General features: G+C 45.5%; 1 protein-coding gene across 1 annotated transcript; it reads right to left on the bottom strand.

Annotated features, from left to right (window-relative positions):
- Nucleotides 1-9,641: 9,641 nt before the first annotated feature.
- On the bottom strand, nucleotides 9,642-14,955 carry LOC117702602 (beta-2-microglobulin). The gene is made up of 4 exons (XM_034493705.2): nucleotides 14,799-14,955; nucleotides 11,325-11,603; nucleotides 10,804-10,832; nucleotides 9,642-9,825 (listed from the first exon to the last, which is right to left on the bottom strand). Exons 1-3 carry the CDS (start codon nucleotides 14,863-14,865, stop codon nucleotides 10,819-10,821), a joined length of 360 nt encoding a protein of 119 aa, XP_034349596.1. The 5' UTR covers nucleotides 14,866-14,955; the 3' UTR covers nucleotides 9,642-9,825; nucleotides 10,804-10,818.
- Nucleotides 14,956-15,240: the final 285 nt, after the last annotated feature.

Below are 15,240 nucleotides of genomic sequence, written 5' to 3'. Positions count from 1 at the left end.
GTGTGTGTGGGTGAGTGGGTTCGTGCTCGGGTATGTGTCGTGTGTAGGTACCCACAGAGGCCAGAGAGTTGGATCAAATTCCCTGGAGCTGGAGTTACAAGTAGTTGTGAACTACCTGATGTGGGTGCTGGGAGCCAAACTCTGGTCCTCTGCAAGCACCATAAATGTTCTTAATGGCTGAGCCATCTCTCCAGCCCTGGTAATGTAATTTTAAGCTTTTCAGATCTCACTTCCCAATGAGGCTGCTGCTCGAGGAAAGAGAAAACAACAGTACCATCAGCTGTACACCTGACTCAAGGGCAGCTCTTTGTCCTAGCTGGACCCGTCATCTCCAGACACTGAGCCTTTCATGGGTAGCCATTTCACTCTCTAGTCTCTTGGCATCTCCTGAAGCAGATCTGATCAAGTAGCAGGGTCTGGAGTTGGGCCCTAAGGCAGCAGGGCGAGATGCTGTTCACACAGCTTTCTCTAGCATCTTTAGCTTCGAGATTCTCAAGTCTTAGAGCCAGTAGGTTTGATGTTTTGCTTCCAGTAATTCTAACTCAATATATTGCCTTGAGTAAATAGTGTCTGTCTGCTCAGCAGCCTTAGCATGCACAATAGCATGCCAGAGTTAGGGACTGCCCACATCTTCCTTGCTTCTCTGGCTTTGCACAGGCTGAACCTTCTGCTACGGGGATGGTCTCTGCTAAGGTAGTTACTGAGAAGTCAGAGCTAGCTCTAATTTAGCAGCACCGAGCAGATGTTTCTATCATAGCTCTGATCATACTGCATTATTTCTTTCATTAACCGTATTTGTTTTCAAATCTCTTTCCCAAGAAACTGTGAGCTTCTTGTGAGAAGAACTGTCTTCTTGGGCCCCTAGGCCTACCACACTATCAGTATATGGTAAACGCTGGATGAGGGAATGAGGGAATGAGTGAGGGACCCTATGGATGATGTAGATATTGCTTGTCTTATTATATTTTAGGGGGGTTGTTGTTGTTTGTGTTTGTTGTCTGGTTGGTTGGTTTGGGTTGGGTTTTGTTGTTTTGTAGTTTGGTTTTCAAGACAGGGTTTCCTCTACATAGCCCTGGCTGTCCCCTAGAAATCACTATGTAGACTAGACTGGCCTCAAACTCAGAGATTTCACATACTTCTGCCTCCCAAGTGCTGGGACTAAATGCCCTGCATGCATGTTTTGTTTCTGTGTTTAGTGCTAAGATTGAGCTTAGTACCTTATAAGTGCTAGACAAGTACCCCAATCACTGGCCTGCCCCAGCCTTCTCTCCAGTGGATGATTGAACAACAGCTGCTGGCTTGTTAGAAAAAAAAAAAAAAAAGAAGAAGAAGGAGGAGGAGGAGGAGGAGGAGGAGGAGGAGGAGGAGGAGGAGGAAGAGGAGGAAGAGGAGGAAGAGGAGGAAGAGGAGGGGGAGGAGGAAGAAGAAGAAGAAGAAGAGGAAGAGGAAGAGGAAGAGGAAGAGGAAGAGGAAGAGGAAGAAAGATGACAGTGGTTCATTCACAAAAAAGCAGTCTCCTAGCTGGAAAGCCAGGGTGCCTGGTAACAGCACACTGCCAGCCTCTCTGTCTTTCCTGGACAGGGGTGGGGAGACTGATGGAGCCAGATCTGGGGCCTCATGGCTTTTACATGAGGCAGAAGAAAGGGGTGTAAGCCATAGGAACTGTTCATCTACTGAAAACTAGGAGGAAGGAAGGCTGTCCTCTCCAGTGCTGCCTGAGTAATGTCTTCTATAGTTCAAGGGTCACCATGCCACTGGACAGTACAGCAACAACAGAACTCTACATTTTCTCAAATCGTAATCCACCTTCATGATCCTGTGGCCCTGAACTGTGAAATTAAAGACTCGGGAAAGATGCCCAAGGCTGACTTTTAAAATACTATGCTCTGCTGGCATAAAATACTGCGGGCTGCTCAGTGTGGTCCTGTAAAACCTATAAAACCAGCACCTGAGTGAAAGATAGGAAAATCACGGTCCATAGCAAGCAAAGTGAAACCTTGTCTCAAAAATCCTTAAAAAACAGAAACAAAAACCTGCTGCCCCTAACTTTTAACACTTGTTTTGCATTTGTTTGTTTGTTTGTGTGTTTGTTTTCTAGAACTACCCTGTGAAAAGCTGGACATGGTGGTTCATGCCTATAACCAGCACTTGGGAGATGAAGGAAGGAGGCTCACAGTAAGTTAAGGCCATCCTCCAATATATGCTACATAAGACTCTGTTTTAAAGAAACAGTGTCTAGGGAGATGACTTTGTGTGAAGAGTGCCTGCCCTGCACGGGTAAGGACATAAATTCGAGTCTCCACAACTCACATAGAGCCGAATGCAGCAGCTCAGTTGTAATCCCAGCATCCCTACCACAAGATGGGAAGTGGAGCCTGGGGCTCCCCAGAAGCTTGAAGGCCAGCTAACCTACAGAAAAAGAGAACTTGTTTCATTGTAGGTGGAAAGTATGAACCAACACCCAAAGGTATCCTCTGACCTACACATGCATGCTTTCTCCTTGTGTGTATGCATGGACACATAATAAAACTGTTTCCCCTTCCCCAAATCCTACTTCCCAATAGAACCCACACCTTCCTGTGAGCCTCAGAGTTAAACCCGGCCAGAGTAATAGAGCAGTTCAAGGTTATAGGTACATAAGTGTGGGGACTGCATGCAGGCCATGTTCCTTGGGGCTTAGTGTGCTTCAGGCTGGTAGGAGAGTTGGAGGAAGCCACAAGAAAGAGATCTGGGACTGGGACAGTGGGTGCTGCTGCACTCACAGAGAGGACATCACTTGGATGCTAATGTCATTGAAAGCTTACTTAATAAAAATTCTTGACTATTCCAGTATAGACGTTTTAATTGTAGGAGTTAAGTTGTCGCTACCCACATCCGACCTGCAGAATAAGGCAACGGCAATCGTGTTCTTCTTCAAGCAGTTTATTCAGCTATTCCTGTACAGCACACTTCCTCTCTCTCCCTTCTCCTCTCTTTTCTCCTGTTATTCTCTTCTCTTCTCTTCTCTTCTCTTCTCTTCTCTTCTCTTCTCTTCTCTTCTCTTCTCTTCTCTTCTCTTCTCTTCTCTTCTCTTCTCTTCCTTCTCTTCTCTTCTCTTCTCTTGTCTTGTCTTGTCTTGTCTTGTCTTGTCTCTTCTCTCTCCCCAGCTCCTGCAGCCCCTTATAAGCATTGCCTTGATCCTATCAGCAGCTGCTAGTCACTGCTAATTGGCCACTCTCAATGATTCGAGGTGGGGTGATCGGGTAACCACACCTCTCAGCACATACAACTCCATATATGGAGTTGTCTTTTCTCTCAAGCAACGCCTATGCCAAGTGCCACTTTGTAATGGTGAGAGTGGAGCCGCTTCCCACATTAAGTGATTAACTGCAGCCCACAGGTCATTCAGCCCAACACATAGATGACAAATGTCATGTCACAATGTCAAAAGGTTGGACATGTGTCACATTTACCTTGCACATCCAGTACCAAGCCAAGCAATCAAGGTCGGGAACCTGGACAACATCCTAAGAATGTAGTGGTGACGCATGCTGTAGTCTCAGAGCTCAGAGCCTGAGGCAGGCGAATCACCACTAACTCCAGGCCAGCTAGGGCTACAGAGTGAAGAGTTGTGTCGCTGAGCGACATAGTGAAATCCTGTCTCAAACAAACAAAAATAAGTGACCAGAATGCAATGGGAGGCAGACATTGGACTCTTGTGAGCTATGTCAACTACTTCAGGCTGAAGATGCTCACAGGTAAAAGTCAGATGCTTGACTCTCCCAGAGCTCTCTCACTCATCCAAGGCCATGCCAAGGGTTAGCATTTGTCTTTAGATGCAGGAACTCTCTCAGGCTTGTCTGGAATTCATCCATGGGGCTGCCAGAATATAAATGCGTTCTTCTATTTATTATGGATTTAGATTCAGTAAGAGATTTGCACCAAAGTTTAAAGACAGTGTAAATGTCCCTGCATCAGACAGCTGTTGGTCAGTCCCCAGCTGATTTAGAGCTCAGACTTTATGCAATATTTGAACTCTGATTCTGGTTCCTGTCCTATCTCCACCTCCACACTCATTGCACTACAGCAAGGCAAGGACAGCTCAGTGAGATTCTTTTGCTTTGTTTTTGAAGACAGGGTCTCATTTATGTAATCTGGCCTGCACTGGGACTCACCTTTCCTCTCTGTCTCCCAAGTGTTGGGACATCAAGAGAAGGTGAGTTTGATCCCCTGGACCCACATGGTGAAAGGAGAGAACAGACTGTCTCAAGTTGTCCTCTGCCCTCCACATACATGCTGTGGCATGTACATCCGTAAACACACACTCAAAAAAGAAAATAATTAAATAATGTAAAAATAACAACAGAAATGGTGAATGGCTACTCAGGAACTATATCCTAGATCACCCTCTGGCCTCCATGTGTGTGATTACATTCACACAAACACTAGAGAAATCAATGTAATTTAAAGCTAAACATTTAAGATTGATAATAGTATAAGGTGTGTGTGTGTGTTTGGTTGGGAAATACATATTCAAAAATTTCAGTTATGAGTTTTAAACTGTGTCTCTCCTCTATTTCGTGTCCTGGTGACAGTGGGAAGACCATGAACCCCAAACCACTTGTGTGAAGAGGACTACAGCTTTGTTTAAACACTAGCAAACAGTCTAGGTAGCATTTTGTTTGTTTTTATTGCTAACATAAAACAGGCAAGATGACTTATTAGGTAAGCATTTGCTGTTAAGCCTAATGATCTGAGTTGGATCCCTGGGTCCCACATGGAAGGAGAGAAGTGGCTGGCATGCACACCTGTAATTCTACTACCCAGGAGGCAGAGACTGAAGAAGGAGAGTAAAGCCAGCCTAGGCTACACAAAACCCTGTCTTTAAAAAAAATCTTTAGGGCCTGGAAAGATGGTTCAGCAGCTAAGGGTATTTATACTGGCTGCTCTTCCTGAGGACCTGGGTTCTCACATGGCAGCTCAGAGGCTGCTCTAACTCCAGGTGCAGGGGGTCCTATGTCCTCTTCCGGCCTCTGAGGGCACTGCATGCAAGTGGTGCACATAAGCACATGCAGGCAAACACTTGTATACAGAACAGGAAATTGTTAGAAAGCTGAGTTTGAGTGTCTTGAGTTTCTAATAAGAAAAACTATGTAGTGCATTGCTGTTTCATGAGCCCAGAGTTCTCTAATAGGCGTTTTGAAGAGGTTTATCCAAAATTTTGCTCTAGAGGATGAGATGAAGTTTGAGCCTTAGCTACGCTACTGACTGTCTGGGTTCCATCCCCAGCTCCTGAATGACGGCAGGAAAGAGTTGGTTCCAGCAAGACGTCTTATTACTGCCACCTGTACACATGCCCCAGTCACAAGTAAATAAACATGACTTAAGTAAAATAAAGGGAATATCAAGACTAGGGAAATCCAAAGACTGAAATATAATGGTTTTCTAGGACTTAAGGGTTTAGGAGGAATGTGGAGAGCCTGTTAATTAGAACAGGATTTCAGTGAGGAGGGCCTTTAAACGTACTAACTGTGTGGTTGCAAATTATATCTCAAACACAGTGGCAGGAACACTACACAATCCAGTGTTACAATAGGAGTCTGGGTATAAACCATGGAATATGGTAGACAGTGGGAAGCCTAGGAAGGAGCCCAGGTGTGGACGTTCTACCTAGCACTCCATCCCAAGCATCGACCCATCGATCCAGGCACTACTGGCAGGCTCTCTCCACTCTACCCTGCATCTCACGATCAGAGGCCATGGCTATAGTACACTTTCTTACTCCTCCAGCCAGGGAAAGAGAGGCCCACCAGTGAGGCTCAGTGGCCCCAGAAAGCAGAGCCCACCATCACCTGGTCTCCACCCAGGCTCTAGCAGCCCACATGAGACCTAGGTAGTGTGTCCTTCTCAACTACTACCAGGGTAGCTCATGGGTAGGAGAACTAGTGAGCTGGCTACACTGGTAGGGCAGAAGGACCTCGAAAAGCTGTGTAGATGTTGAGACATGGAGAAGGCTGTCACAGGGACACCCCAGGTTGCTTAGTGGAGGCCACAAAGCAGGTTGATAAGGTATAAACTCCAACTAGAATTCCACTCCTGCTGTTTGACCCCATCCCTGTTGCCACTGCCTACCAAACAGGTTTTGCTGTGTATGAGCTGCCCACTCAGGAAGGTTGCCACATCACCAGGCTGTGGGCAAAAGGGACTCCCCCACTGCCTCTTAGTTTCCTCTTTAGCCAAAGCCCTTTACAACAAAGGGGAAGGGTGGGGTTTCTCCACATCTGCTTTCCCACAGAAACTAGATCAGCAATCGTATTGTCTAGTCACATACTCCTAGCTAGGCTTTGAAGATTAATAGGATACTTTCTGGTTGCTCTGATGGTGACGTTACTTGTAGTGTCCAGAAACTGAATGTCAAAGGTTGCAGCCTGACAGATACACGTCTTTAGAATGAGAATTTACAGTCCTGTTGATTCATTTCTTGAAATTTTCTTGACCATTTGCTATGCTAGGCTAACATAGCTGAATAAGTGCAAAGCAATTCAAAGGGTGTAGCTGGGGACTTTTGTTTGTGGGGAATTTTATATAGATTGTCACCATGTCAGAAAAGTATCACAGACCCAACAATACCACATTTGAATCAAAGCCATTATTAAGGCTCAAAGCAATCTGGCAATCTGGCAGTGTGGTGCTAAAGACCAGAGAGAGAGAGAGAGAGAGAGAGAGAGAGAGAGAGAGAGAGAGAGAGAGAGAGAGAGAGAGAGAGAGAGAGAGAGAGAGAGAGAGAACGAGAACGAACCCAGGCTTACTGCTCAAGGTTTAACCAGTAGACACAGGACTTGGAGACAGGAAGTTGGAAATATGTTCCTTCTGGGCAGTGTGGGTACTAACAAAGTTTCACCAGGACAGGTGGGAAGGATTCACTTCTCCACATCTGTAACTGCAGCCTACCCTGAGGCCCTTTCCAAGGTGTCTTGGCAGGGAAGGGACTGTGGTTCTTTATCCCAGGTCCCTCACCCAGGTTCTTCTTGAGCTCTTGGGTGCTGCAGGAAGCAGTCTTTGGAGGTGTGATTCTAGTCTTCTTTCCTTCTACTGAGTTCCCAGGCTGACAGTGCAGTCTTGTTCTTATGATGTCTCTGAGCCATGAACCTTTGCCTTTTTTCTAGGTTATGGAGGAGTGTTCTATGAAGTTTCCGTATGCAGCCTAAGCCCAGTAGTAACACAACCATCTTCAGTCCTACTGAAACTTCACTAACCAAAGAAGATGAAACTTTTCACAGAGGAGGAGACTGAAAATCAAACACTACACCCAGGACCCCAAGGAACTACATCCCAGGAGGTTGCTGTATTCTGAGCCCATCTGCATCCCATAAACATCATGGACTGGGGGCCTAGGAGATGCCTATGGACCTGGGTTCAATCCTCATCACCCCCAGAAAAGCTGGGTGTGATGCTATGTACCTAAAACCCCAGCTAGGGAGGGGGTAACCAGAAGATCCCTGAGGCTGGATGGCCAGCTACATCTCCAAGCTTGAGGTTCACTGTGCCTCTGTCTCAAAATGTAAGGTAGAGAGTGAGTAGTAGCAATTGGGGAAGACATAGAGCAGCAATCCATCCTCTGATCCATACCCACATTCACGTACACTCACACACACATGTACCTCCACATATGCACCCCGCACATGTGCTCAAGGTTTAACCAGTAGACACAGGACTTGGGGACAGGAAGTTGGAAATGTGATCCTTCTTGGCATCGTGGGTACTAACAAAGTTCCACCAGGACAGGTGGGAAGGGTTCACTTTTCCACATCTGCAGATGCACAACTCATGCACCCCTATAGGCATACCCTTACACACAAACATATGCTCCTCCCTACACAAACGTATACACACACACAAATAATTGGCTTAGCAATTAAAAATACTGGCTGCTCTTCCAGAGGACTCAGGTTGAGCTCCCAGCACCCAAATGGTGGCACACAGCCATCCATAACTCTAGTTCCAGGTGATCTGACTTCTTCCAAATGACCTCCACTGAATGTCATACAAAGCAAGCATGCATGTGGTATACATATGTACATGTATCATACACAAAAATGAATAAATCTTAAGTTTACAATAATAACAATTGTGTGAAATAAATAAATAAATAAATAAGCTTTGCAATGCAAGGCTGATTGTCCTGCTTCTGGGTTATGGTTACTATTAATCAGTGAGTAATTGTTATAACAAAATTCCTGATACCAGCTACTTAGAAGAGATTTACTTAAGAGTTTGGAAAGTTCAGAATGTCAATGGTGAGTACAGGCTCTGTGCCCAAGGTTCCTCCTCCTCACCTACAGCGATGGAAGATGTGCATCAGGAGTGAGCAAGTGCTTACATGCTTGAGCAGAAGGGCAGAAGAAGCCAGGCTTGCTGCCTTTATCAACCTCTCAGAACTCAGAAGGCTGCTGCCCCTCCACAGGACCTCCCACCAGACTCCCTCTTAGTGCCCCCACCACTTCTCATTGTCACCACCCTGGGGACTAGACCTCCAACCACAGAAGGAGCTTTGGGGACACAAGTAAACCATCAAAATTAAAAGCTCAAGTCAGGAATGTTATAGTAACTTTTGTAAGATTAGGATTCAAACTTAGTTACAAATTGATTAGTATTCCCTGTTTAACATTAGCTGAAACTCTGAACATGGAGCGAGGTTTTCAGACTGTGTGTCCTGTAGACCCAACAGAATTTAACGGGAAACTGTAGTCACTGATGCCCCACCTATATCCAGCAGTAAGAACCAGACCCTAGCCTTAGCATAAGTTACCCCTGATAACCATAACCATGCCCCAAAGTATCTGGGCTTGCATCCTAGCATGCAGTCCTGTGAAGCCACAACAAGCTGTGCACATTGCCAAGACAAACTAAGATGTGGTCTTTGCTCTAGAGCTCCCTGGGGACCAGCATGTCTGAAATCCCTCCTCTCCTCAGTTTCTTCCTATTCCTTGTCCCTCATCAACTACCTCCTACTGTTCTGCTTTGGAGTTGTTTAGTAGTCACTGTCCTCTAGACCCTTAGTTGAGGTGCCTGCTTCTACAAGAACCTTCTTTTTTAATATAATTTAGTCCATTTTTTAAAAAGATGTATTTAATTTATGTGAGTACACTGTTGCTGTCTTCAGACACACAAGAAGAGGGCATTAGATCTCATTACAGATGGTTGTGAGCCACCATGTGGTTGCTGGGAATTGAACTCAGGACCTCTGGAACACAGTGCTCTTAACCACTGAGCCATCTCTCCAGCCCTACAAGAACCTTCTAGGACACACACTGGCTCTTCAGGTGATGAAAACCAAACTCCTGCTTGCAGACATTTAATGCTACCTAGAAACCACTTCATGTAACACTCTGGCAAAGTCTGACAGCAGAAGGTTTTGGGGTTTTTGTTGTTATTGTTCTTTATTTTTAGCAAAAATAACAAAGCAAAAGTAGCCACAGAGTTAGGGGTGAGAACTGCTAGGCTGCTAGGCACGGTGACAGACTTCATTCAGTTAGGTCTCTTTGCCTTACCAAAAAGAATATCTCAAGTTTTTTGTAAAAATCATTTATGTTGTAATAGACCAAAGATGAGTAACTGCATCCAACTAATGAGAAGTGCAGAGGGTTTGGCAAGTGATCAACTGTTGTTCTTAACTACATTTATTATTCTGATCAAAATACTCATTGAAGCATAAGTGCATAAATCATTTAAAGTAAGATACAAAGAAGATGATGTGTACACTGCTCTTTCTTGCTGTGTGCATAAATTGTATAGCATATTAGAAACTGGATTTGGAACTGAACTGGCCCAAATGAGTCTTCAGAGCTGAAAAGAAAAAGGGAAGGGAAGGAGGGAAGGAGAAAGTTAGTAGAATATTACATTATTTACATTACAGACCTTACCAGCAAATGAGTTTGTAGGACAACCACCTTCATACAGGAGGTGAGTCCTGGCTCCACCATTTGGTAACTGCCTGTTTGGGCAGATCACTCAATCCCCACCCCAGTCATCAATTTCCCTTTCCTAGAAATAAATATAATACAAGATTTGAGTGAGCTGTTGGCCTCAAGGTCCCTGGATTTCACTGAAAAGCTGGATTTTTTACCGATAGACTCCATCTGACAGAGACACCCACATTCCCTCTCATGCTCCTCAACTTCCTTCTGGTATATTAGTGATGGAGCCATTATGTGGTGTTACGATGCTGTCCATTTCTTTCCTTGAGTATCTGGAAGCCTCCAGAAGGTAAACCTAGTACCAACCAAGGAGAGACTGAAAGGGCTGAGATGCACCTGCAGAGCTCTGCCAGGTGAAGAGCAAGGCCACTGTTGTACAGAGAGCAAGCAAGGTCATTGGATAAGGCCGTCTCTGCAGAAGTTCCAGGGTGAAAGCAGAAGGTTGACCAAACCCATGCATGTGGTGTGGGTGAGCATCCGCCTTCCTGCCTGCCTGCCTGCCTGCCTGCCTGCCTGCCTGCCTTCCCCCATACACAAAGGTGCTGTCCTCCCTGTAGAGGGCTAGTGATGTGGCTGCATGCCTCCTTCCTGCCCATCCACAGGATAAAAGAATGCAACCCCAAAGGATTCTTCTGTAGCTACTGACAAGCTACCCTGAATAATGTCTTTCATATGGTGATGCTTATCATGTTTGAGCTGTCTATAAACAGCCCCTAGGAAAATCAATCAAACAATTCTCTTCCTGCAGTGCTGGGACCAGAACTCAGCGCCTTATGCATGCTAGGCATGTGCTCTACCGCCAGCTCCATGCCCTGCAAGGCCCATTACTTAAAGTCAAGAAACTTACCTCCATGATGTTTGATTACATGAATCGATCTATGAAAAAAGAAGATAAAGACAAAACATTACTTTTATACTACTAAGAATTAACAGACGTTAGAGTGTTGTAAGCAATAAGTCTAGTAGACTAGGTCGTTGCTAGCCTCGAGTTCTTGTTCAGAACTACCCAGAGATCCACTCCTGTCTACCAGCTTCTAGCCAAGGCACTCGAAGAGTCCAGAATTGTAGGTACCTGAAGGCAGGGTTGCAGACCAAGGCCTGTCCTACCTGGCATGCTCTTTGGCACTTAGTGTGTATCAAGCTGCCAGGAAAACTGGAGGAAGCACAGGAAAGAGGAAGGAACTCACAGCAGGGAACTCCTGGTTCAGGGCATGCTGTATAAGTCTCTCTGCTGGTAACACTGACCAGTCTTTTGGGGTATTCTTTAACAATCTCAGTATGTGGGTTTTTAAAATAGCAAAACAGTTTTAAGCTGTGACTCAACACAGATGGGACATACAGAAAGTGAGGATGAACTCGAAGGCTTACCCCATTCTACTGTCTTGGGCTCCTTCAGACTCGGGTGTTTAACTCTGCAGGCGAATGTATCTTTCTCAGTGGGAGTAAATTCAGCATGAGCCAGAACATAGAAAGCCCAGTCCTTGCTGAAGGCCATATCTCCCATTTCCAAATTATCCATCTTCTGCCCATTCTTCAGCAGTTCAATTTCAATAATAGGAGGATGGAAACCAGTTACATAGCAGTTCAGGACGTTCGGCTTGCCAAACTCTGGCGGGTGCCTTGTATAGACTTCAACCATGGGAATTCCTGAGGGTCACAGGGAAAGACAGATGACAACTGTAGCTCAGTCTGCACCAAGCACCATCTCACATCTGTTCCTCTGTTCCTCCCCGTTCCATTTCTACTCAGGACAAATGATCTGCTTCCCTAAAAGGCTACCCACATTTTGAGAACTTAGTATCTTTCCTCAACATCCTGTGTGCACATCTGTTTTTTCCTACCTGGATTTAGCAGTGTTTTCTGTTACTGGAGGCTGTGCTAAATTTATAAGAAGCTTTTACTGGAAACTCCCATGAACTCCACCCATCCTTTCCCATAATAAAGCCCATGGCCCACCTAATTTCCAAAGGCCACATCTCATTCTGCACATCCTCCACAGCATCCACATCAAAGCCTGCAGCTCCTGTGTGCTGCTTCAGCTCCTCTCACTTTTCCTTCTTATTGTTGTCCCCTTTCTTTTTGCTTATTGCTCCTCCCTAGACTTCCCAACACATGTCTGACACAGTGCTGAGAGCTGAGCAATACACCCTCAGGCGGCAGATGTTAGTATTAGCTCCTCCCTAATGAGGTTCCTCTGCAAGTCAACCCAGGGTATGGTCCTATCAAATACAATTTCTCTGTTCTGACCCAGAGTTTGCATTCCAAAACCAAGCCTCTGGTTTCATGAACTAGAAAACAAACAAAATGTAAAATACCACAGAAGCTGGCAAAGCTGTGAGCAATTGAGTTGGGAAGGGTAAAGGCCAGGAGGAAGAAGTGAAGGCCTTGATGGTTGACAGTACACTCTGCTGGAAGTGAGGGAGCAGTGTGTGCGAGGGGAGGATGGACTTTCAGATGACCCCTGTCACTAAAGGTGTTGGGAATAACTACCATGTGCTATAGGGACACGGAAAGAAAATACTATAAACTCTCTCCATTTGTTATTTGTGTGTGCATTCTCAAACACACACTCACACACACACACACACAATGTTCCCAAAGGTGTGCTTGTGAAGATACTGGACAACGTCCAGAAGACAGTTTTCTCCTCCTTCTGTCCTGGGTTCCATGAACTCAGGTGGTCAGGTTGCACAGCAAGTACTTGTAGCTGCTGAGCCATAACACCTTTGAATTGTTTCTGCTTCTCATCCAACATGACAAGAACTACTACTGTGTAGAATAGGCATATCTGATACCAAGGTATCACTAATGTATATATCTACTTTCTAAAAAAAAATTGTTTTCCTGAGTGTGTGTGTGTGTGTGTGTGCACATGCACACACACCGTACCTCATGTGTGGATTTAAGAGTCATCCACCAAGTGGGATCTGAGATAAACTCAAGCTTAGTGGCAAGTGTCTCTACCTGGCTGAACTATTTCACTGGCCCTTTTTGGTTTTCCCTCCATTTACTTACATCTTCGTTTATTATTTACAACAAACTCTGTCCCCCAGACTGGCCTCAAATGCCTGTCCCAGTGTCCCCAGCTCTGAGATCACAGGCATGACTCACCACACTTGGCTGGTAATATGCTTTCTTTTCCTTCCTTCCTTCCTTTTTTTTTTTTTTTTTTTTGTTTTTTTGTTTGTTTGTTTGTTTGTTTGTTTTGTTTTGTTATTCAAGACAGTGTTTCTCTGCCAGGGACTCAATTTGTAGGCCAGGCTGGTCTGGAACTCACAGAAATTCACCTGCCTCAGCCTCCAGAATACTGGGATTCAAGGTGTGCACAACTATGCCCAGCAGCAATATACTCTCAGAAGCAATCTACTCAGTGTGGGTGAGCAGCCACTTATCCACCCATGAAAGGCATAGGGAGAGGAAGATCTGAGAACTGTGGCCAGCTAGAGTGAAGGTCTCACTAAAGCTTTGAATTCTTTTTACCCTGAAAAGTTAAAGTAAAGATAAGAAACAGATTTCCTTGCATTTGAGATTTTGGTAACAAGAACATGCTAAATGCCACAGAGGTCAGAGCCCAGGTTCACCCTGCCTGGAATCCTCTGGGCAAGAGCCATCTTTTCCACAGTTAAGACCAGTGTTGGTCTGGGTTTAAATCTTGGCTCTGCCATATTTCTCCCTCTAGGACTTTGGGAGTTACTACTTATCCTCAAGAGTCTTGGTAAAGCCAGTGGTGGTGGTGCACCCCTTTAATCCCAGCACTTGGGAGGCAGAGGCAGGTGGATTTCTGAGTTCGAGGCCAGCCTGGTCTACAGAGTGAGTTCCAGGACAGCCAGGACTACACAGAAAAACCCTGTCTTGAAAAAACAAAAAACAAACAAACAAACAAACAAACAAAACAAAAAACAAAACAAAAAAAAAAAAAAAGAGTCTTGGTAAGCACACTGAAATAATCCTTACCCCAGAGCTCACAACCTCCTTGACTTCAGACAAAGACTCAGATTTTTCAAAACTGAAAGCAGAGGCTCTAAGAAAGAACCAGGCAGCCTGCCAAAAAGGACGCTCTGTGTGAGGTACCAAGGGTCCAAGGCATCCCAGACTGCTTCACAGATTATGACCCAGAAAGGCCTAGGCACTTGTAGAAACAAATAGAGGTTACAGCCCAAAGGCCTGCATTACCACAGATGGCAGAGATCAGCCTTAATTCCAGCCCCGACTACCATTAGTCTATTGTGGGAATAAGTTAGTTTAAGTCTTGATGCCTCCTCTAGTTCCCTGTCTTAAGACACAAGGAACCATAACGTTTACATCTTAGACATACTTTCAAGCTTATGAAGCACACAAGGTCGTCAATATTCCAGTAAGCTATCATACCCAGCGGCCTTTATGGTTATTACTAAAAGCGACATTAATAATACAAAGTTAATGGTCAGAAAGCGGAATCATCCCAGAGTCTGGGACCCAAGCCCATTTCTCTTCAGCTCCATTGGATCCTAGGCGCTCTGCAAGTGCAAAGGAAGCTGCCCCTCTGCAGTCTGACTTCCCCTGTCCCAGCACAGCTTCCGTGAGCTCATAGCCCTCCAACCCGCACTTTCCAGGCAGCTCCACCCTCCTGCTGTGCTCAGGAAGTCTAGGGGCTCAGGCAGGCAAAGAAGCAAAAGAGAAGCTTTCCCCACCTGGAGCGCTGACCTTCTCCAGCTACATCCACCCTGTAGTTCAAAACAGTAAGAAAGAGCAGCAGGACGCCCACTCCCTCCCCGAGAGAGGAAGCCTTGGCCAATCCCCTCGGGAGGATGAACTAAGGAGAAATCATAATTTAAAGCCAAAAGATGGGGAAAAGGCACTCACTCTGAACAGCATACAAGCCGGTCAGTGAAACAACCACCAGAAAGATCGGGGTCACCAAGCGAGCCATCTTGAGCTGGTCCCGACGACTGAAATGAGAGCCAGCCTAGGCGCGCACTCTTATATAGTCCCTGAACTGGCAGCCAATCCGAAATCATCTCTGAAGGCCGTCACCAGTCTCCTAGTTGGTGATGCAGAACTAGGTTACAGCGGGACTTTCCCACTTTCAGTTTCATGTTCTGATAAGTCCCATGAGATTTGAAACAGCCTGGCCCGGACCCTTCATGCCCTACGATCTAGGGTGTGGTCTTGAGCTTGGTGTATCTGGTCATTCATCCTGGGACAGCCTTCATTCGTTCAATTGCTAACAATATCCTAGTCAAAAAAGACTTAGGACCTGAATCTTTCATTCTTGAAAAGTAAAGCCAGGACAATTAAGAGCATT

This window comes from Arvicanthis niloticus, chromosome 2 (genome assembly GCF_011762505.2).
Source record: "Arvicanthis niloticus isolate mArvNil1 chromosome 2, mArvNil1.pat.X, whole genome shotgun sequence".
NCBI lineage: Eukaryota > Metazoa > Chordata > Mammalia > Rodentia > Muridae > Arvicanthis > Arvicanthis niloticus.
Note: the sequence above shows the minus strand (reverse complement) of the source record. Positions and strands in the feature narration are given on the sequence as shown.